This window comes from Castanea sativa, chromosome 5 (genome assembly GCF_040712315.1).
Source record: "Castanea sativa cultivar Marrone di Chiusa Pesio chromosome 5, ASM4071231v1".
Taxonomy (NCBI): domain Eukaryota; kingdom Viridiplantae; phylum Streptophyta; class Magnoliopsida; order Fagales; family Fagaceae; genus Castanea; species Castanea sativa.
The window spans coordinates 22,364,212-22,387,963 of NC_134017.1; the positions used below are offsets into that span (position 1 = coordinate 22,364,212).

The following is a 23,752-nucleotide window of genomic DNA, read 5'->3' on the forward strand; positions in this document are numbered from 1 at the left end:
GTAAGTCTGAATTAAAAACATTTACAACCCTATAGGATGGGCATAAAAGAGAACCAAGTCCACAGAATTGACTTGTTCCTATCTTGGCAAGAGCGTTTGCACACTTATTTGCTTATCTGAAACAATGGACAATTTTCTTATGGGGAATCCAAGAAATACCAAAGAATAGATCAAATCAATATTACCTAAATCATATTTTGTAAATGCTCTTAGGCCTCAAAACAAGGGGTGTTGTGAGAGTTAGTTGAGTCGCCAAAAGTCTTTTAATTTAATAAGTATATTTTGATAATTTATAAGATAGATGTTTAGAGTTTAAATCTCCCACTCCCATTGTAACTATTAATTTTTTTTATAAACAAGATAGTTGAGTCAAGCAAATTTCTATTTGGTATTATTATTCTATCTAAAATGCAAAATGCACCTTTAAAATTTGACTGAAATTTATTTCAATTCTCTAACTATACTTTCATCCAATTAAATTCTCTAAACTTCAAATTTATTCAATTCAAACTTTTTGTTCAATTTTGTTAAAAAAATTGTTATTAGTATGCAATTAATCAATGGAAAAGATTTTTTGAAAAAAAATTCTTACATAAAGAATCTATAAAATATTTTTATTAATTTCATAGATTTTTTAATGTTAAAATAATATATTTTTAAGGAAATTTTTTTAACAAAATTGAAAAGAATATTTTAATTTAAAAATTTTGAAAATTAGAGAACTTAATTGAATAAAAGTAAAGTTAAATGACAAAAATGAATTTCAACCCAAACTTAGACAATGTAATTTGTATTTTAGCCTATAATTTTTATTTTTGTAGTCAACTATTTTTCTTAATTATTTAAAAATAATTTAATTATGAATAAAATTTAGCTACAAAATTATTTGTAGCCTAAGGTTACAACCTTACTCAATAAAATAAATATTATTATATATTTTGAAAATCTAACCGTTGAATTGTATGTTATTTACGATCTTAATATTATTATTAAGTTTTTATTGGTGGAGTATAGAGTGGAGCAGAAAAAGTGAGACAGAAGATTTGGACTCCTATAATCTTACTTAATAAAATAAATGTTACTACATATTTTAAAATTTTAACCGTTAAATTGTATATTCTTTATATTTTTAACACACATGTCAAATGACAAAACATGTCCACAATTCTCTAGATGCGAGCTTGGCATTTGTTGATCTAATTTGGTGCATGAATTGGTTCAAAAAGATACGGAATTTTTTTTTCCTGATGCATTAATATGGATGCCTTTAAATTCAATTTTTAATTTGAATTAACGTTAAGTAAATTCTCTTTACTTTTTATTTTTTTATTAATGTAAATTTTAACCGCTTGGTCTGTTGGATAGTAAGGAATTAGATGACATGACCTCTTGTTAGATTATGTTTTAATATTTGCATTATTTGTAAATTTAACAGCCAAGCCTTATTCCTTAATTGATTAATACTTTCATAATGTTTTTAAGACATTAAGGGTTCAAATCATCTATCTCCTTTATAATTATTGAATTATCAATTAAAAAATATATATATGTATATATATATATATACATATATATAATATGTATGGTGAATTGCAGGGTCGTCAAATTATTATAAAATAAATAAAATTCCTCAGGCTTTTCTTTCATCTAGAAAAATCAAAGCTGCAAAGACATTTTGCTGACAGTTTGAGCACAAATATTTGAAATTTTGAATATAGCAAGTTGGCATCTACAATTAATTATGTCGGTAATTTTCAGTTTTCCCACTGCAAATGAAGCCGTATCAAATATCATCATCCTCTTCAATGTGGTCATAGATGATCTAAACCCGTTTACAATTCTCTACAATTAGCATATGAATATTCCAGTTCTAGTTGCAAAAGGAAAAAAAAAAAAACCAACCGAAAAAGAGTCTTTTTTTCTTTTCTCTTTTCTTTTTTTTTAAGAAACTGGTGTGACTACTCTTTCCAAACGTGACTATAGTAGCACTTTAACCACTCTAAAACTAAAACTTCATAATCCATACTATAGTCGCTAATGAATTAGAAGAACAACGTGCATATGGAGTGTATCAAATCCAAGTCCTGAGACATGGCTTTTATCACCAGGCTAACTAAACGTATTGCTTAAAAAGTGTCGCTATACTATAGAATGATACCGTTGACATTGAAATTTAAAATTTGTACGTTTGCTGATATTTGCGTACTAAACTTCGCGAAACTTTTTTCTCCTACAAGTTAGCATAATGAGCATCAATATAACGGTCAATACAGGTATTTAAAATTTTGGTCCAAGCATAAAGAAGCCCACCATTAAAATCAAATGTTCATAATGATTTTGGCGTAAACTCTACGATGCAATGCAAAGAATGAAGTGAAAACGAAACTTCATGCTGCTTGCCAAGAAATAATTCCACTGCAAGAAACTTGTGATAGGAATTAGGAAGACCCATAAAATTGTGAGGAAGATTGACTTCAAAATCATAATCATTATAATAGAAGATGTATTCCGGAACAAATTGCAATGTTGTTGTCGGGGAAACTTGTAAACTTATTGAATTTCTGGGGAGGAGACTTCGTGGGTCAAGTCACGAGATAGAAAAATTGGTAAAAGCTATGAGTTTCCGTTTTCTTGGGTTCAGGTTCAGGGTCAAGTCACAAGCATGATAATTGACAAGCCACGAGTTTCCACTTTCCTGACCATCTGTTTTTTTTCGTAGATGATTCTTATTTTGTCATTAGTTTTTTTTTTTTTAAAAAAATTGACTATAAACTTAGTTCTAGTTTAAGATTACAACTTCATAATATCTTTTTATTTGGTATTCGATCATTATTGAATTACATTTTTTCTTAGTAACTATATTGTCAATTAAATATTTAAATTTCAAATTTTTGTAATTTAAAATTAAAATAAAAAAGAAGCTTATGTATCAAATAGTAAATAACATTCAATTTACACAAAATTTAATGTTTGTGTTAAAAACATAAAAAACATGCAATACAATTTAGATTTTCAAAATCATGTCAATTTTTTTAATAAAGGTTGTAATCTAAGATTACAAAATTTTCTTCTTCTTTTTTTCGGGGTTCCAATGATTAGTTAAAACGAAAAAGAGGGAAGGGGGAAATAATGGGATGGGAGAAAGGAAAAAGAAAAAAAAAAGGGATTTGCCTTCATTTACAAGGTAAGATTATTACACGTCTTTCCACCGTGTAAAATCCGTTTTCTTTTTCTTTCCTTTCCTTTTCTTGTCTCTTTTCACTAGGGTCTTTTCTTTCATTTTCTTATCTCTTTCCACTAGGGAGAAAATGCTTTTCTTTTTCTATCCTTTCCTTTTCTTTCACTTCATTTTCTCCATTTTACCGAACAAAGTGTAATTGTAATTACACATTGCGACCAGTTGCACCAAATTTTCAATGAAAAAAAACTTACATACAAGTCAAAAGTTTTGTTGTTCGTCCTTAATTCAAATCTCTCTCCTTATTGTAAATGTCAAATTATCAAGAAACTTTAATACAACTTCTTATATGTTTTATATTAGGTTTCTCATTTAAAATCAATCCCATAATTAGATAAAAAAATTGAGCAACAATCGCATAATTAAATTTAATTGTTCCCAAGAGAAGATAACATCTTTTGTTGTATTAATTAATACATCCATATAATTGAATTTAATTGAATAATCCAAAAGGTACGTATATAAAGAATTGTATCTTTTTCAACATGTTTTATTTCGAACTCCCTTTCTCCTCACTTGAGAGTTTCATTTTTAAAAGTAATCAAAAGATTATAGAATTGTACCTGTTTCAACATGTTTTATTATGAACTCTCTTTCTCCTCCCTTGACAGTTTCATCATTTTTAAAAGTAATCAAGAGATTATACAAAAAGAAAAATAGAGATAGTTCTTATTTTTGTTATCCCAAAAAGACAAAAGTAACTCGCTTTAAACCATCACAACAATGTACTATAAGATTAAGCAATCAACAATTATTAAAATACAAAACTCAAATAGTTTTAAATTGAAGATTTGATTACCATTATTAATTTTCGTTAAATTGAAGATATTTATCATCGCAAGATCCAAGAAATTCCAATTTTGAGTGTTTAAGGTATTCAAACGAATACAAAATGTTTGGTCAAAGCCTCAAAGGTATACATTACACATACTCAATAATGTTAGGATGGATACCATTTTCTCAATTCAGACACTGATATAAATAGTAGAGTGAATATTACCAATTAATATCGAATTAAGTTGCTTATAGCAAAATTTTGTACTGTGAGTGCAAATTACACATATCCCCACCGTTTAGGCTTCAGATTCATTAAGAGGGCGTTTGGATTCAACTTATCAGGACTGCGTATTGCGTTTCAGCGTTTAGAGCTCTTTTTTTTTTTTTTTTTTTTCTTCAGCCGTAGTTGTTGACTAATTCCCCATGAACAGTACATCCGTGCACTGTTTATAGACCCACAAATTTCACTTTTCAGCAACTTTTTCATTAAAAATGGGTCCCACGGCACTATTCGCACATTTAAAAATTATTTTGCTACAGTGTTTTCAGTATTCAATTTTTAGTTTTCAGCAATAAGTTCTATCCAAACGGAAATATCCATAATTAACCATAAATTTTTGTACAAAATCCTTCCATAAGCTCAGTGAATCTCCTTATGTAAGAGATTCCAAAATCCTTCCAAATCTCCATCAAAAAGAAAATTCCAAATCAAAACTCTCCTGTAAGAGACTGAGTTGTATTTGCCAATTATTATAATCTAATTTTCATGTGATTAAGGTCAACTCACCTGGATCAAGAAAACCCATGAATTTTCTTCCCGAAAGTAAATAAAGGCAAACTAACCACATACAATAAACACAACTTACTCATGCTTTGAGAATTTCAAGTTCTATTTTTTTTTTTTTTTTCACAATGCAAGTTATCTCTTACATATTTACTAACAAGTAACGATAAAACACAATTCAAGGCCAAATTCCTAACCAAATACTAATAGAATATACAACAGACTTAAAGTTATTCATCCTTTCCTCAGAAAATTTCACCTCCTGTCTTTTCATGATTCAAAGGAACGTTTTTCATGTACTACAATTACATAATCACCTTGCATATATTATTATAAATTTTGGCACTGAAGCTGTCTTTGATGAGAAGCATACGATACTATATGATTGTTTACCACCACTAGACCACCTTTTTTTAATTGTTTAGACCACCATTGGAACTGAATAACTAGTTACAGGACAACCCTCGTCTCTACTTCTTAAAGACTAAGTACAAAAGGAAGGCATCAAACTACAAACATATATGAAAACTCATTGGAGTACCTAATATTTCTTGAAATTATAGAGCTGCCAATTCAACAAGCTCTTTGTATTCATCAGATACAAAAGATTTCACCTTCAAAGCAGGTTGTCCATCTTCCTTTGATGGTGAAACATACTTTAACCCAATAACTGTTGTCAGACCTGCAAAAAGTACAATAAAACAAATCTATGTTACCTCCATTAGAAATGGAACTACAACAAGACATTGTTCCATGATTGTACCAATATACAACAATTGGATATCAAAGGAAAGAGATGTAAAAAAAATATGGCTTTGTTGCCCCGCTACACACCACAAATTGTTTAAATTCTAAAAAATTTCAAATACAATTTAAAAAATTGTATTTATTAATAATTTACACACAGTAGATCTTGGAACCCATAACCACAACCCACAGCCCATTCTTTACAAGGTGAAGAGGTGCCATTGAACTAGAGCCCATTGGCTCATACACTTTTTTTTTTTTTTGATAAATTGGCTCATACACAAAATTGAAATTGAAGTCAACAAATTTGTACAGGTCACTGAATATACTTACTATGAACGAGGCAGTGACTGGTGCAGTGTAAAAATAGTTTTTTACACATAAACTTGCGTTTTATAGTTCTCAAAGCCTCCATCAATTACATGAATATATGTAAAGTCTTACTGCCACTCACTCTCATCAGTAATTGCAAAGTCCAAGGGATTTTAAACTTTGAACAGACCTATGCTGGTGTTTGTGAATGTGCACATATACCAGTTGTACATCCAATACATATTGGATGCTTCACAGTCCAGTTTTTAATATATGAAAATTGTATAAATTTATTTGAAAATTAATTAAAACTGTTGAATATTTTGTAGTAAATATTTCTAGCTTTCATAAATTCGTATACAATAATTTCCTCAACCCCCCCCCCCCCTCTAAGTCTGGCCTTAAAACCTTGAACCTTCATATTTTTTATACTCTTTAGGGTCCAGTCTTTAAAACAAGCCAGAATTATTGTATTTCCTGCTTCCAACTCTTAAACTAGGGAGTTTGTGGTTGTCTACTAACAGTGCTGCAATTTTTTTTTTTTTTTTATAGCACAAGAACTTAGCATATACAGTGTTAGAGAAATTATATATTAAAAAAATAGCAACCACCTCCTCCAAATGGTTTGTACTCCATAAAGATTGTGTATAGAGGAAGTAGTCTAATTATTAGCCATATTTTAAGCTCAGAGACGATTATAAAGAACTGTACAAATTCCTTAACTAGAAAATCCACACAAGAGAGTACTTACTCTGATGGATGCGTCCATATAATAATCTTTCGCCTTTCCAATACTCCAAAGGTCTTGTCCTGATCCTGGTGCTTCGCCTTACCCCATGTTCCCACAATAAACCAGCTCCTATGAATATAACAGACATCCAGTTACTCCAACTAAATAACTAAACAAGATTTAGTGAAATATAGTTGAGATTTATAAAAATAAACACCTGCAAGGCTTTTCCTGCAAGTCTTTTCTTTTCTCTTGCGTGGACGTGGTGGTGTTGCTTTGTTTTGCTCATTCAATGATTCCTCGGTACATTCCTGGATGTTGTGTTTCACAAGACACAATATAAACAAATTCCAATCATTACAAAGTACTAAAAGGGGAGCTAACCACCATAAAGAGAGATAATTCTTTTTTGGACAAGTAAATTAGCTCACTTAAAAACACCTAAGGGAGCCCCTAGGCCTTGAATCAGAAGGTAAAGGGAGGGCGCGTAGACTATGTAGGCCATATATATTGGCCAGAAAAAGGGAGAAAGAAAGCATAGGACCAAGGGGACTTAATCTATATATATAAGAATTATCCATTAGACAAACATCTGTATTTTGGCCTTGAAAACATGAAACTTACATTGACCCATTTAAATTAAATTAAATTAAAAAAAATTAAAACACACACACACACACACACACACTATCAGTTTGAACAGTCATGGACTTCCAGTATATTATAGCTTTTCATGTTGAAACATGTTGGCACATAATGAGTGAAAATCTATGAACTACTTAAATGTCAATTTCTATATGGCAGAATAAATATGATAAACATTGGAGCCAACCCCAATGTAATTGGGACTAAGTCCTAGTTGAATTGAGTATAAATAATGATAGACATGGCAAAAATAATCAGAAAAAGGTAAAAATAAAGATCCACCCCTCCAGTACAATTTGGTTTGTGATAAGTAAAAATACAAAGCTATAATGATTTCAACGTCACTAATACAAAAATGCTAAACATGGCTAAAAAAAACTCTCAATGTATCAGCGACAAGCAGCAAATAAAACAAAAGAATGAATGGAATGGATTGCAAAATAACATGGAAAGATAATAACCTCTAAATGCTGTTCTGGAACATTGCCTGGGGATCTAGAGAGTTGATGCGCTGCATGTTCTTCAACAACAGTAGGACTTGATTGATCTGAGAGAGAAAATAAAAAAATGTGTAAATACACTTACGTTCAACCATCTAAAGCATAATCATCACTCCTAATTTTAAATTATTAAAACAGAGAGAATTCCATTTGGAAGGCAACTAAATTACACTTGCCTTATAAAACTTCATGTGCAAGCTCACAGAAAATGAGACTTATTCAGTGGGGAAACGAAAAAGCTTATTCTAGACATAAGATAGCTTAATCATAAATCATTATACCTATTAGCTGTTTCTCTTCACCTCAACTTCATTGGAACTGATTGGTTTAGACCTATTAGCAGTTTCCATTTACCTAATCTCGGTTGAACTGGTTGGTTATGTGCAGAGATAAGACCAACATTAATTTCTTAAAGATAACTTGGAACAAACACACAACCCTTTGATCATCAAGAGGTAAGTCAAGTTACTCTCCCCTAATTAACAGAATACACTTGAATATCACTATATCAATATCAGTAATCCGGAAGCCTTTATGTCAAGCACAGTGCAGGCACTGATAGCATGTGGTAAATGTGTACGAATGTATGGGCATATCACTACCTATTTCTGGCTTAAATAGTAATCTGAATTTCAGAAAATGTATCTGCAATTCTTTTTTATTAAGTAAAAATGTATCTCTAACTTCAACCCCATATTGTGACTATATTGCACAACTAGAACAGACAAGACAAGCTTGATTAACTTCTTCATAGTGGTGCATATAGGTACAACAGGGTTCAGATAAAGTCCATAATGATCCAAAAAATCTCTTGTATCGTTTGGAAGGAAATAGCAGGTCACAATGGAAGCATATGTTCTAGTGGATCTGTTCAAAACCTCCTTGATCCTAAAGGGTTGAGAATCTAGTAAATATTAAAATGTATTTTTAATAGCTAGATAATTATCAAAAAAAAAAAAAAAAAAATCTAGCTAATATTAATATTGCATTTTAAGGCTTGTAATTAATTATTAGTCTACAGGATGCTTACCTCTTTCCAAAGAGAACCACACAATGATCATTGATCAATTAATTTCATGCAGCCACTACTAGATAAACTGAATTTAAGTAAAAAATCTGAGATTTAGCCATCAGCATCACAAAAGTATTTCTCACAATGCACAAATAAAAAAACACAATCATACCCAACATACTCTGAATGTCATTCAAGATTTCCTCAGTTGCATCTGCCATGTTCAGATCAGGCTGAGGAGAAGCCACTGCCTCCGCTGGTTCCTGCAGCATGTCTTCCACCTAAAGTTTGTCACATTATCGAAACACAACACTCAAATTTAAAACATTCACAACTCTATTTAAATAAATAAATATAAACCAACCAAAGGGAAGATTAACCTTATCCTCCAAGTTATTGGGTCCATTTGTCTGAGCAGTCATATCGGCATCATGACAACTCAACTGCACATCTAGATCATTATCCTTATTACAGCCTCTAACATTATCCTCCACATCAACATGAGTTCCACTGGAGCCAACATCAACACCAACAGAAACTTTACTTGAATTATCATGCACAATTGCTTCTGCATAAGTAAAATCCCCAATAACTGCCTCAGGTGAAGCTGTCTTAGCAACTGTAGTGTCAACTTCCTCAATTAAAGGTGATTTCAACTTGTCACAATTGCTCAACTGCTCATCTAGATCAATATCCATATTACAGCCTCTAACATTATCCTCCATGTCAACATGAGTTCCACTGCAGCCAACGTCAACACCAACAGAAACTTTTCTTGAATTATCATGCACAATTGCTTCCGCATAAGTAAAATCCCCAATAACTGCCTCAGGTGAACCTGTCTTAGCAACTACAGTGTCATCTTCCTCAATTAAAAGTGATTTCAACTTGTCACAATTGCTCAACCGCTCATCTAGATCATTATCCGTATTACAGCCTCTAACATTATCCTCCATGTCAACATGAGTTCCACTGGGGCCAACGTCAACACCAACAGAAACTTTACTTGAATTATCATGCACAATTGCTTCCGAATTTGTAAAATCCCCAATAACTGCCTCAGGTGAACCTGTCTTAGCAACTGCAGTGCCATCTTCCTCAATTAGAGGTGATTTCAACCCATCAAAATTGCTCAACTGCTTTCCTGAATCATAAAGATCAGACTCTTTACGAGATTCCATCAGAGAGGGGGTTATCGCTTGTGAGTCATCAAAATCAAGAATGGAAAATGGATCGTTTGATGGCATTGACTGCACAATATGCTTCTGTAATGATGGGAATGTAGCAAACGGACTTCTTGGGGGTGTGGGTGAAGCTATATGATTAAAAGTGTTTTCTGCCTCCTGCATAAGCTTCTCAGGTGTTTTACTGCTAATCTCTTTTAACAGATTATCTATGTCCGATAAAGCCTTCCGAGGCTTTGTTATGTTTCCTCTTGACGGATTCAAATTTATCTTTTGGGTACCTTGCAACTCTGGGAGACTTAAATTCTCTAGATCAATGGGTTTGATCTGCAAGCGCTTCTGCAAAATACTGATTGTTCCGCTCCCTTCCAAATCTTCAAAATTACCAGATAGTAACTCATCCAAGATTTCATTAACATTTTTCTCTACCTTTTCCATTGAACCTATTTAGAATGCAATTAGTCGTGATATTAGGCATCTATTGGGAAAAAAAAAAAAAAAAGACACAAGATGTAAAAGAAAAAAGAAAGTTTGATACTAGTATTAAGTAAAAAGGAGAGCTAAGAGAGAGGGAAATTTCATGGCTTCAGAGAGAGCTGATATATTCTTCAAAAGTGTCCACTTACCAGCTAATTTACCCTCATGTGACGCTACATTTTGATCAGTTTCGTGTTGCGGCATGTCATCAATTGGGATGACGATGCCTGATTCAAATGGTTCCTGAGAAGATATGACATTCTCTTTATTCTCAGAAATCACTGATGAATAGCGATGCTTGTATCTGACCGACCGCCTGGGTCACCCAAAAAATAAAACAAAAGTTATTCCATAAGACAAGAACAAATGCTATATGGTCAAACTAGTATAAAGGGGGATAGATGATACAAAATGCTGATCATACCCTAGAATCCCTGGTCGACGTTGTCGTACAGTTGTGGAGGGATCATGCTGTTCTAAATTCATTGAGACACCACCAATCTGCTTCTGTATTTCTCTTTTGGCATCTAATCAAACAGTAAAAACAAGTGTTACACAAATAATTGCAGCATGGATTTCAGAAGGTAAAGAGAGTGCAACTTACTTTCAAATCGTTCATAGGCCAAGAAGAATTCCTCTGGGTCTTTTAGCTGATCAATGTCCAAATTTGATTCCAAACTCACAGCAGACTGACTGTGCAATGAAAATAGTGCTTAGTTTGATAGATAATTTGCACTAAAAGGTACCACTTTGGTTTTTTTTTTTTTTTTTTAGGGTAACCTTTCTGAGAAAGACATCAACTATAGGCTCACCTAAGACTAGGCTTTAAACTAAAACGAGCCCGCTTACGGCCTAAGCCTGGCCTTCTTTCTGGGAGACTTTCTTTATCCAGTGCAACACCAGTTTCTATTTTCACTTTAGATGCCAGAAAATTTGCAATTTCTGAGTTCATAAGTTCTGAACTACCATCTAAAATCATTTTTGCCTGCTCTTGAAGTTTATTGGGACTTCGTAAGGCCTGAATGGACAGGAAAAACAAGAAATGTGACCATTTTCTTTGATCAAACTGAATTTACTGCACATCATCTCCGAAAAAAGAACACATTCTACCTGAAATAAACCTGCTTTGAATTTGACTTTAATTAATGAGTACATCATTGTGAAAAAACTCTATTTGATGGCAAGAACTCAGAGGTAAGGAAAGAAAATTGATTTTGGTCCGAATCAAAGATGCTTCAATTTACCGGACCTTACACAATTACCGCTCAACTTAAGTAAGCCTCATATAAGTAAATTCAACTGAGTTTCTCACTTTGAACAAACAAAATGGTCTGTCTTGTGTGTTAATGAGAATGCTAGAAGTTTCAGGCAAGTAGCAATACGCTTATAAGTTATAACTTTCCTAATTTGAATGGCAGCAAAATTTTTCGAATCCTCAAAGCCTCGAAAAGCTCATTATGTTTCACTTTCCTTTGATTTTCTCAGAAATTTTGCTTAGAAAATTACTTATTCATCCAATAATTTGGAGAAACCAGAATCCAAAAGAGTCACATTACTATTAAGCAGATATCTTAAATTTCACAGCTCACAAAAAAAAAAATTTATAAAATCCAAAACTGAAAAAGAGTCCCTCTCAACTCAGTCAAGTTCAAATTTGCAACTAATTCAAACAACAAACAGTCACACTACACTTCATAACCCTAAGATTTTCTCGGCAACCAAACAGACAAAAAAAATGAACGATTAAACACTGAAAACCCTAGAAATCAAGTGCGATTAGAGGGAAAGAAGACTTCGAGAGAGAGAGAGAGAGAGAGAGTTTACGATGGACTTGAGGTGGTTGTGGATGGAGTCAAGATCGGCGTCGAAGTCCCATGACTTGGTCGGGTCGGGTTGGAGCCGGAACGAGTCGGGGAAGAGAACGAGACCATAGTATGATGAGAGCGGATCCACCGCCGAATCGGAGCTCGGAGGCTCGGCTACCATCGTTGTCTGTGGTGAGGGTGTGTTTGGGGAGTGGAAAATTCAAAAATGACACAAGTAAGCGGGAGTGGGCACTTTCGTCTTTCGCTTGGCTTGGGAGTGTGTGCGCTTTTTGGACTGATGAGATGATGATGGACTATGCACTCACTCCGCAGGCTTTTGATTTTTTTTATTTTTTTTTTTCAGTTTTTTTTGCAGATCTGCCCCTGCATAACGGTTATAAATGCAGTAACGTCGTCGTTTTAGATCCCGTAATTCAAATAGTTAGGGGTTTGTACTTAAATAGACGATATTGTAGGGACCATGTTTGGTAATTTGGTTACACTTGGAGGAAGGGAAGGGATAGGGTAATTTTGTCTTTCTTCGAATCCTAATTTCTCCAATTTATTTTCTTTCTTGTTAACTAAACAAGGGATTATCCATCTATTTCCTTTCTCGACTTTCCCTTCTCTCCTCTTTCAACCAATCAAAACCAGGCTTTTAAAACTCTTACAAGTTACCATAATATGTTAAGGAGAAAAAAAAAAAGTTAACGAGTTTGTAATGCTTTTAAACAATGTCTTATTTCAAAGTCAGAAAAAAAAAAAATTTTTAGGTTGTGCAACCATCCCAACTAAACGAAGCAAGTTGAGAACAATCAAAACAAAGTTTCTAAAGAAACTCTACAAACTCTTCATATATTTCAATATTTAGTGTGAATTTTGAAAATCTAACCGTTAAACTGCATGTTCTTATTATATTCTTCATGCATGTAAAATTTCAAGAAGATAAAAAATCAATTGTTATCTCATCAAACAAATGTTAAAATTTCAAATTTTTATGATTTAAAATTGTGTATAAAAAATAAGTTTATTGATCGAATAGTAAATAATATCCAATTTGAATGAAATTTGATATGCATGTTAAGAACATACGGAACATAAAATTCAACGGTTAGATTTTCAAAATTCACAAAAAAAAAGAAAGAGATATAAGAAGTTTGAAAAACATTTTTCCAAACTAGTTTGGAGAAAAACTTTGTTCGAACAATCATCTACAGGCTGGTGCCACAATCAGAGGCATTAGGGCCATTAATCATGCTCTGATCGAGCGTCATTGATTCATCCACAGGTTTTGAATTTTTTTTTTTTTTTTTAGAAACAAGCCGAAGCTTTTTATTAGAAAGATAGAAACATTTTGTCAAGTATTACAAAATTGTTAGCCTTACAGGGAATGTCATCCATCCATATCTAAGGATGAGAAGCATTTTTGGCTAACTTGGCAAGCTTATCCACTACTACATTACTATTGCGTTTTATATGCAAAAAAAAAGCAAAATGAAAATTAGAAACTAAACGTCGAGTCTCATCAGTTATGTTTCCAAAGGAAGCGAAGCTTGGCGAATTATTCGAGAGATGCTTGTAAACAACTTTGGAGTCTCCCTCAAAAATCACTTCTTGAAGACCAATTTTGATGGCAAAGGTGACTGATCTTCTCCATGAAATTGCCTCTAAATCATCCACTGATGGAGGCGGGGGTACCTTTTCTGATAATGCTGCAATCACTGAACCTTCAGAGTTTCGGATTACAACTCCCAATCCTGCATAGTCCATGCCGTGGAAGATAGCTCCATCACAGTTTGCTTTAAGCTGAAGCCGTGGAGGGGGGAGCCAATGGGTTGGGTGAGTTTCTATAGCAAAGTGCAATGATGAAAGTGTAGTTGTTTGAAATTTAGTGAGCCGCTCCAGCTCATCCCTGTAAATCTATGATAATGGTAGCGATGGTCTACCTACTCTAGCTGCATTTCGATTAAACCAAATACTCCATGCCATCTATAAACCATTCTGACAAAAAAGCTTGGCATGCCTCTCCTTCCCACCAAATCTCCTTCAGCAATTGACATCCCTATAAAGCATATGTTGAGTCTTCCACCTCACTGTCACACCGCTCACATAGTGCGGTTGGGATGGGTAAACACTTGAACAAATTTTGTTTTGTTGGGAGAGAATCAATGCAAGCACGCCATATGAAGTGTCAAATCTTACTCAGAACATTTAGAGACCAAACTTGCTACCATAATGTTTTGTGCGCATTACAATTTGAAGCACCCGAGTCTACCTTCACTCTCTCTTCAATGAGCACCTGGTAAGCTATTTTTATGGAGTAAATCCCATTCTTTGAAGCAGACCATATCAGTTTATCAGCTAAGCTGCCATGGTTGAGTGGCAAGCTTAGGATTGCCCTTGCTTCGTGAGGTAAAAACTGACTTCGGACCCGATCCTCTAACCAGCAAGAATTTTTATCATCAATCAGAGCACATACCCGAGTGTTGTTTAGGAAGTTTTTTTGGGGTGAGATGATGCGACTGGCCTGTTATGTTGGGACCCACTTGTCCTTCTTGATACAAACCAAATTCCCATTGCTGATCCTCCACCTTGACCCCAACCTTACCACCTACCTAGCTTTTATAATACTTTGCCAAGCATACAACCCTTTTGTCTTCACTTTCTCATCCAAAATAGAGCAATTAGAGATGTATTTTGGTTTGAAAACTTTGTAAAGTAGCGAGTCGGTGTTGTGAAGAAACCTTCATACCTGTTTTCCCAACAGAGCAATATTGAAATTCTCAATGTCCTTGAAACCCAAACCCCCATTGTACTTTGACGAACAAAGTTTTTTCCAAGCTATATATCCCCACTAGAACTTGTGGATTAGGGACTCAATATCCTTGCACAAGGATTTTGGTAATAAAAAACAACCCATGGTGCTTGAAGAACTACTTTTACCACAATTTCTCTACCTCCTTGTGATAGGAGTTTTTCCTTCTATCCTTGCATCTTGTGCCAAATCCTCTCTCTAATATAACTGAAGCTTTTTTCTTTCCCTCGTCCCACAAATGAAGGAACACCAAGGTAGGACTCAATGTGTGTAGTGGCCGAAACTTCTAGTGTTGTTGTTTATTTGTCCTCAATGTGTGAAGAACAGCTGAGTTTTGTCCTTGTTTATTTGTTGTCCCAAGGCTGACTCATAAAGTTGTAGAATTTCCAGGATCTTGTTGCAGTCATTTTGTGATGCTTTACAAAAGAGCAGACTGTTATCTACAAAAAAAATTAGGTGAGACACCTTAGGGCCGACTCTACATAGGGAGACACCATGGAGTGTCCCAAAATCCTTAGCCTTCTAAATAAGAGAATGTAGACCTTCTGCACATAATAAAAACAAATAAGGGGATAAGGGATCCCCTTGGTAGAGTCCTCTATTGGGGGTAAAATGACCATGGGGTGCACCATTAACCATGATAGAAAAAGAAACAGAACGAATGCATGAGCTTATGAGGGAGATCCACCTATTATCAAAACTCAATTTCTTCATTAGTTTTTCTAGAAAGACCCATTCTACTCTGTCGTATGCTTTACTCATGTCAAGTTTGAGGGCCATAAAACTCGTTTTCCCTTTCCTTTTATTTTTTTGATGGTGGAGAGTTTCAAAAGCCACTAGGATATTATCTGAAATTAGTCTATCAAGCATGAAAGCACTTTGTGTTTCAGAGACTAGTTTAGGGAGGATATGTTTTAAATGGTTTGCAATGGTTTTGGAAATGATTTTGTATAGGACATTACAAAGGCTTATAGGTCTAAAATCTTTGTCTTTTTCTGGTGATTTTATTTTTGGGACGAGGGAGATGAAAGTGTGATTTAGGTTTTTTGGCATGTTACCTGAATTGAGAATAGAGAGAGTGGTTGCAATAACATCTTACCCAATAAAAATCCAACAAGATTTAAAAAAAAAATTAGTGACATACCATCTGGTCCTGGGGCTAATAATGGCTTCATTTGTTTCAAAGCTTACTCTACCGCTTCTACAGTAAATTCAAGAATCAATTCTGAGTTCATGCCAGGAGTAACCTTCGGTTCTATTCTTTTGAGGATCGGATCAAAATTTGTTGGTTGAGCCGAAGTGAAGATTTTAGTGAAATAATTCACCAATTCATCCCCAATCATATTTTCATCCTTAATTACACTTCCATCCTTCTTCACCAACTTTGAGATGTAATTTCGCTTGTTTCTTTGAGTTGCATGACTGTGAAAGTAGGTAGTGTTCATGTCCCCACTTCTCAACCAATCCACCATTGACCTTTGATGCCACATGCAATCTTCCTTCACCATAAGTTCATGGACTTCACATTTGAGAATCCATACATGTTCATGGTTACCACCTCTCATTGAGAGTGCCTCGGCTTGAATCAATTGTTTCTTTTTTTTTCTCAAGCATTCGCCTAATATTGCCAAATGATAATTGGCTCCAGCTCCTTAGGCTTGGGCTGCACGCATCAATCTTCCCCATAACTCTTTGCATCTAATCTCCTAAATTTAGCCTCAACCATGCATTCTTGATTACCCCCTCGCACCCTTCAGGTTTCAACCCTACCGCTTCAAAGTGAAAAGGCATGTTTCTCTTATAGAACCAAATATTTTCATCATCTGATCTTAACCACAAAGGGCAATGATCCAATAAAGAACCTTATACATGATGAACCCTAACCGTAGGGAATAGTTGCGACCATGATGGTGTATCCACTCCTCTATCCAATATGATCCAAGTCACTGCTTGATCAGTTCTATTGTTGCACCAGGTGAAAGGTGAACTTACAAATCCCATATCCTGAAAGCCACAAAAATCCAAGGATTCTCTAAACTCTACCATCAATCTTTCTCTTCTAGGGGCTCCTCCCATTTTTTTCTCCTGTTTTAACAATTTCATTAAAATCCCCCTCACAAATCCAAGGTAGATCTATATTTAGGCAGAGATGATTGAGTAGTGCCCAAGAGTGTTCTCGGTTGACTGCTACCGAATTTCCATTAAAACCCGTGAATTGCTAAGAGTCATCCTCTCTTGGGTAAACTACTACGTCAATGTAAGTTGGGGAAGAATTCATGACTATGAGATTGATGTCATTCCTCTAACAAAGTGTCAAACCACCCCCTGTGTTTCTTCGTGGAAAAATGAAAATGTTTTCAAGATGGAGTTTTAAGCATAAATTTTTCAAAAAACCCTCTCTCGATCTCATCTCCATAAGGAACATAATTGACGGAGCATATTTGTTGACCATCTCAGTGAGTTCCAGAACTGCGCACATGTTTGGCCTAGACCACGACAGTTCCAACTGATGCAGTTCATTGTGGTTGGTGGGGCTAGCAACCAGCCTCCACCACTTTGAAAGATGCATCCTCATGATCTTGAAGTTGCTAATGTCATTTTGAACTCTGCTCCTGCCCACTCTCTGTTAAGGTGACCACACGTTTCTTTCCCGTGATAGCTATGGAGGAATTGCTGTGGATTGGGAGGTCTGGTTGAAGTTTGCATGACCAGGATGGTAGTTTTTGAAGTTGAGATGGTACCGCATCAACCATAGCTAAGGCAAAAGACTCATGTGATTCATTAAGTTGAGCTGGATTCAAGTTTAATGAGACACGTGATAGGGTAGAGTTTAATTCCTGTCGTGACTCTTCCTCATTATATTTTGACAACTTGGCATCAATACCCTTTAATTCGAATTCAAAGTCAGGTTTATGTTTCTCTAAAACGGTTTCATGGTTTAAAACGTGATCAGCAACGGCAGAGTGATTTAGATTTGTTTTAATTGCAACTATTATCCCTAGAGTAACTTCTGGTAACGCTTCCCCATGCTTTTCACCTTGATTGTCAGCTGCTTTACCCGTTTGGTGACTATTCATCAGAGTTCACCGACCACCATGAGCCGTCTGTTCTCTGTTGTGATTCGAGGGTTGGTCGTGTGTCTCAAAATTCTTTGATGATTGATGGACATTTGAAGTAGATTTTTTCTTCATTGTATAATACTCCGACACTATTACACAAGAATTTCAAGAAGGGACGAAAGCAGGTGCATGTAAGTGTGCCCCGAATTGTCTTTCTTTAGGTTTGAGAATGCCCTAATTGTTGATCCAAATTTCACAGTCTTTGTCATCATGAGTGAGTCACCCACACCAGTAACACATGTTTGGGAGATGCTCATATATGAAAGTCACTCGTGTTTGTTTCCCATTTTCCAAAGAAATAAGGCGCCCTCGACACAAAGGAAGAGAAAGATCAATTGCCATCTTTAGGCGGAGTAAGGAACCCCCGTCTGATTTGTTCAGTGTTATTTGGTGAGAAACCTCTCCAATGACTGAGCTAATCTTAATTGCCACTTCCATAGTCTTGTAGCATAATGGTATACCATGCAACTGAACCCAAAAACTAGCTCGATCAAAAGTGATTTCTTCAATGACTGATTCTTGCTTGTATCTTTGCATAACTACTAAGTGCTTATCAAAACTTCATGGTTAGCTTGCAAGAACATGATCCAATTCAGCTTTGTTGTCAAAAGTGAACATTATGATGTGGTTTCCAAGATTTTGAATTTGAAAACCATTGCAAGGCCTCCATAATGGATTAAAAGTCCTAGTGATGACGTCCACATTTAGAGCTTTTTTCTATCAAAATTTTGGCAACTATGGATTGAGAAATAGAATCTGCCTTCTTTGTTAGGCTGCAACCAGGGCCCTTTTTGTCAGACAAAGACATGCGACTCCAATTCTGTGTCAAGTCCTCCATTGCCAAGTATATTAATTTTTTGAACTCAAACCTACTCCTATTTCCTAATCCCCAGAAAGAGAAAACCCAACTAGCCAAGGAATAGGCTTGTTATTCCAAGGAAACTCGCTACACATTCTTGATGAAGAGACACTAATTCTACTGAGCACTAGGAGGACTGTCCTTTTGCTTTAGAGAAACTTTGAATGACCAAACCTGAGCTTTTTCAATTCTCCTTTGAAGCGGTATTTGTCAAATTCCAGTAAGAGAGAGATTATTATTTAAATTAATAATATGTCAAATTAAGTCTCGCATATAATTTAAAAATCAATGTCTTCAAAAATATCATAACATTACCCTACTTCTCCATTTATGTTGAAATTTGCTATTTTTACTTTAATAAGAATTATTAAGATGTATTGGTACAAATTCATAAAATAATGATCTACAAGAGAATAAATTTAAAGAAATCTAGGTCAAAAGGTTAAAAATCTAAAATCTAAAAACTTGAAATTTATACTTTATTGTCTATTTGAGAGAAAACACACACACACACACACACATATATATATATATATATTCTTTTTAATTTGATTATAAATATAAAAATATAACTTTAATTCAAATTTAAGAACTTAGATTCCCTATAAAGACTTCTTAAAATTTACCTAAATTTATTTCATAAAAATAATAACATGGATTAATAAGGAAAATATAACATTTTATTTTAGTTTTATTTGAATTAAATGAAAGTTTTAAAACTTAATGCTTTAAAACTTTTATTCCTTGTAAAAGAATATATTATTAAATATATAATTAAAAGTGATGGGGGATAAACTCTAATAATCGTCCATGGAGGTCGTCCAGGGCAAGACCAAGCAATCGAAGGCTGTAAGAACCTCGTCCATGAAGCTCGTCCATGCAGGAAGATGTTTGGATGAGGTTTTGCATGGTCAAGTTTCACAAGAACCCCGCCATGTCGTCCAGGGTCATCATGAACCTCGTCCATGGAAAGGGTTGTCCATAAAGGAAGGACATCCCTAAGATGCGAGGTACGCTTGGCTAGAAGTCCTTAGGACGAGGACCCCTGGACGAACCCTAGACACTTAGGAAAATTCCTGAATGTGTAGTACAACTCTTTATTACACGCATAACTTCCGACAACAGTTAGGTGAGAAATATGTAACTCCCAAGCAGTTGTGGAAGTTATCTTTGAACCCTCACACCTTCTCAAATCCAGGGGAGGTTACAAGTTTGATAACTATTCTTAGGACACTATATAAACATTCATTCAGACAAGACAAAAGTACGTTTTACATTTTTCCAAAAAAGTTGGAACTCAAAAATTATAGAGAGAAAACTAACTTTGTCATCGGAGGGTTCTTGGCTGGCAACCCCGGTTACCTTTGATTGGTCTTTCTTTTTCAGACCATCAAGAGAGCAAGTAGTCCTTTCAACTCCAAAGCGTTCAACCTACTGATTTTCTTCGCATCATCAGTTGGTGTCGTCTGTGGGAACAAGAGTTTTCTTTTCGTTCGATCATCTGTTCTGTTTTCAACGATTAGCCTTTCCCAGACAAAAGGCTGAATGGTTTGAACAAGATCAAAGGCTACCAGCCCTGGCCACCAAGAGAGTAGGGATGCTTCTAATAATCCCCTCTGCGATCGTCAATCAGCGCCTGTCATGCAACCGCCTTCTGTTCAACATATACAGTTCATGTCTACCACTATGGCAAAATTGACCTGTCAGAATCAGGATTTGAACAGGGAGATCAATCTAAGGAGGCAGCGCCATGATGGGCACGCAAAAGGACAAGCCCAGAGTCAGGAAGGTGGGGGAGAAAATGTTGAGTTAGAAAATCAGACAAGGGGTACTGCTTCGAAAAGAGTGCCACACTTGGAGAGGGAGATGGACCAAATGAGAAAAGCCATGGATGAAATGAAGGAGAATATAAGGCGGGCGAACCCCGTGTATGATTTAGTTCACCGGACGGACTCCCCTTTCACGGTTTCCATCAACAGCCACCCCCTACCACCGAAGTTCAAAATGCCTTCCCTGGATTCGTATGATGGAAATCGTTATTCGTGTGATCACATTGCTACTTTCAAGACGACCATAAACCTTCAAGGGGTCCCGGACGAGATTATGTGCAAAGCTTTCCCTGCCACACTTAAGGGACTAGCGTAGGTGTGGTTCAGCAAAATACCTCCAAATTTTGTGGGCTCATTTAAAGAGTTGAATAAGTTGTTCATCAATAATTTTATTAGAGGGCAACGCCACAAGCATTCCTCTTCTAGTTTGTTGACTATAGAGCAAGGGGAAAATGAAAGTTTGCGGTCTTTCATTACCCGATTCAATAGAGAAGCCTTAATAGTGGATGAAATGGACGACAAGTTGTTATTAGCCGCCTTTCACAATGGGGTCAAGTCTGACTTGTTCATCCATAAGCTCTACAAGTAGGAACCACAGACTATGGCCGAACTCGTCCATTCAGCCCAGAATTTCATGAATGCTGAGGACGCTATCATAGCCAAGAAGAGAAAGAGAGCAGAGCACTCGGAAGCAGGTCACCAGCGTTTCTCAGATCAGGGTCCTTGTCCAAAGAAGGCTTGGGTAGACGAGAAAAAAGACAAGGATGGTAAGAAGGCAAGTTCCTCAGCGAGAAATCAGTAATACACACCCCTGAATATGCCACTAGAGCAGGTGCTTATGCAGATCAAGTATGATCCGTCCTTGAAGTGGCCGGATAAAATGAAAGGAGATCCTAATAAGCGTAATAGGAACAAGTATTGCCGCTTTCATAGAGACCATGGGCATGACATGAACGAGTGCTTTGATTTGAAGCAGCAGATAGAGAATCTTATCAGACAAGGAAAGTTGAGGAATTTCCATGGATGAGAGCAGAGAGACGAGAAACTGAAGGCTATGATGGAAGAATCATCACGACCCCCACTTGGAGAAATAAGAGTAATTATAGGAGGAACCTCGACAGCACATTCATCCAAGTCGAGAAAAACATACCTGAAGGTGGTGCAAAACGTTTAGCTGACTAGACGATCTCCTAGGACGAGGGAAGCAAACGAGCAAGCCATTACGTTCACAGACGAGGACGCTGGACTAGTTCACCACCCACACGATGACACGATAGTCATCACCCTACTCATTGCTGATTACATGACCAGAGGGTGTTAGTAGACAATGGCAGTTCGGCGTTTTGTATTACCCCACCTTCTAGCAAATGAGGCTAGGACTATATCAACTTCGACCAACGAATTCTCCATTGGTGGGATTTGGAGGAATGAAGGTGCAACCTGTGGGCACCATCACATTGCTAGTGATTGTTGGAGCATATCCCCAGCAAATAACCAAAGAGGTAAACTTCCATGTTGTTGATTGTGCATTGTCATATAATGCTATTATTGGAAGGCCAACTTTGAATAATTGGAAGGCGGTAACCTTTACCTATCATTTGTCTAACAAATTCCCGACCGAGCACGGTGTGGGCCAAGTATAAGGAGACCAGTTAGCCGCCAGAGAGTGCTACCTAGCCATGCTGGCAATGGACGAGCACGTCCAGACAATGAGCATAGACGAGAGAAGGATCGCAGCTGAACTTATTGAGGTGTTAGAAGATGTACCTTTGGACGAGAGCAGACCCGAGAAGTTCACTAGAATTGGAGTGAACATGGAAGAAGAGGCAAAGCATACTCTAGTCCAGTTTTTGAAGAAAAGCCTTGATGTCTTTGCATGGAGTCATGAGGACATACCGGGTATTGATCCGAGTGTCATTACTCACCGTTTGAATGTATGTCCCTACTCCAAACTAGTGTGTCAGAAGAAGAGGGTTTTTGCTCCTGAACGAGATAATACCATCAAAGAAGAAGTCTAGAAGTTGATTACCGCGGAGTTCATCCGCGAAGTTTATTATCTGGACTGGTTGGCAAACATAGTCATGGTAAAGAAGGCCAACGGCAAGTGGCGAATGTGCGTGGACTTTACTGATTTAAACAAGGCTTGCCTTAAGGACAGTTATCCGTTATCATGCATCGACCAGCTGGTGGACTCGACAATAGGTCACAAGTTGTTGAGCTTCATAGATGCCTTCTCAAGCTACAACTAGATAAAGATGGACAAGGCAGATCAAGAAAAGACCTCATTCATTACTAACCAAGGGTTATTTTGCTACAAGGTAATACCCTTCGATTTGAAGAACGCAGGAGTGACTTACCAAAGACTGGTTAACCACATGTTCCATCCTCAAATAGGGCAAAATGTGGAGGTTTATGTGGATGATATGCTGGTAAAAAGTCTGGACGAGGGAAAGCATCTAAACGACCTTCAAGAGACCTTCGATACACTTCTGCAGTATAACATGAAATTAAATCCAAGTAAGTGTGCTTTCAGAGTTTCGTCGGGGAAGTTTTTGGGGTTCATGGTTTCACACAGAGGAATTGAAGCAAATCCGAACAAAATCCAGGCAATACTGAGTATGGAACCACCGAAGAACATCAAAGAAGTCCAGTCTCTTACCGGACGAGTTGCCGCCCTTAACAGGTTTGTTTCGAAAGCTACTGACAAGTGTTTGTCATTCTTTAAAATCCTCAGGAAGGCATTTGAGTGGACGGACAAGTGTCAGAGGGCTTTCCAAGACCTGAAGACTTACCTCATGATAGTGCCATTGCTAAGTCCATCTGTACCTAGGGAGGAATTATATTTGTATTTGGCGATGTCCCCACGCGCTGTAAGCTCGACGTTGGTTAGAGAAGAAGGACGAGTTCAGAAACTGGTGT

At 36.0% G+C, this 23,752-nt stretch overlaps 1 protein-coding gene across 2 annotated transcripts; it reads right to left on the reverse strand.

The window, feature by feature from the left end:
• Positions 1–4,867: 4,867 nt before the first annotated feature.
• On the reverse strand, positions 4,868–12,504 carry LOC142637349 (centromere protein C). Of its 2 annotated transcripts, none has more exons than XM_075811625.1 (11): positions 12,231–12,504; positions 11,219–11,424; positions 11,011–11,099; positions 10,831–10,933; positions 10,556–10,722; positions 9,126–10,372; positions 8,927–9,026; positions 7,695–7,780; positions 6,806–6,899; positions 6,610–6,717; positions 4,868–5,481 (listed from the first exon to the last, which is right to left on the reverse strand). In XM_075811625.1, exons 1-11 carry the CDS (start codon positions 12,390–12,392, stop codon positions 5,357–5,359), a joined length of 2,487 nt encoding a protein of 828 aa, XP_075667740.1. In that variant the 5' UTR covers positions 12,393–12,504; the 3' UTR covers positions 4,868–5,356. The 2 variants fall into 2 exon arrangements, with proteins under 2 accessions (XP_075667740.1, XP_075667739.1); XM_075811624.1 differs by having other exon boundaries at positions 8,918–9,026.
• Between the last annotated feature and the right edge of the window lie 11,248 nt (positions 12,505–23,752).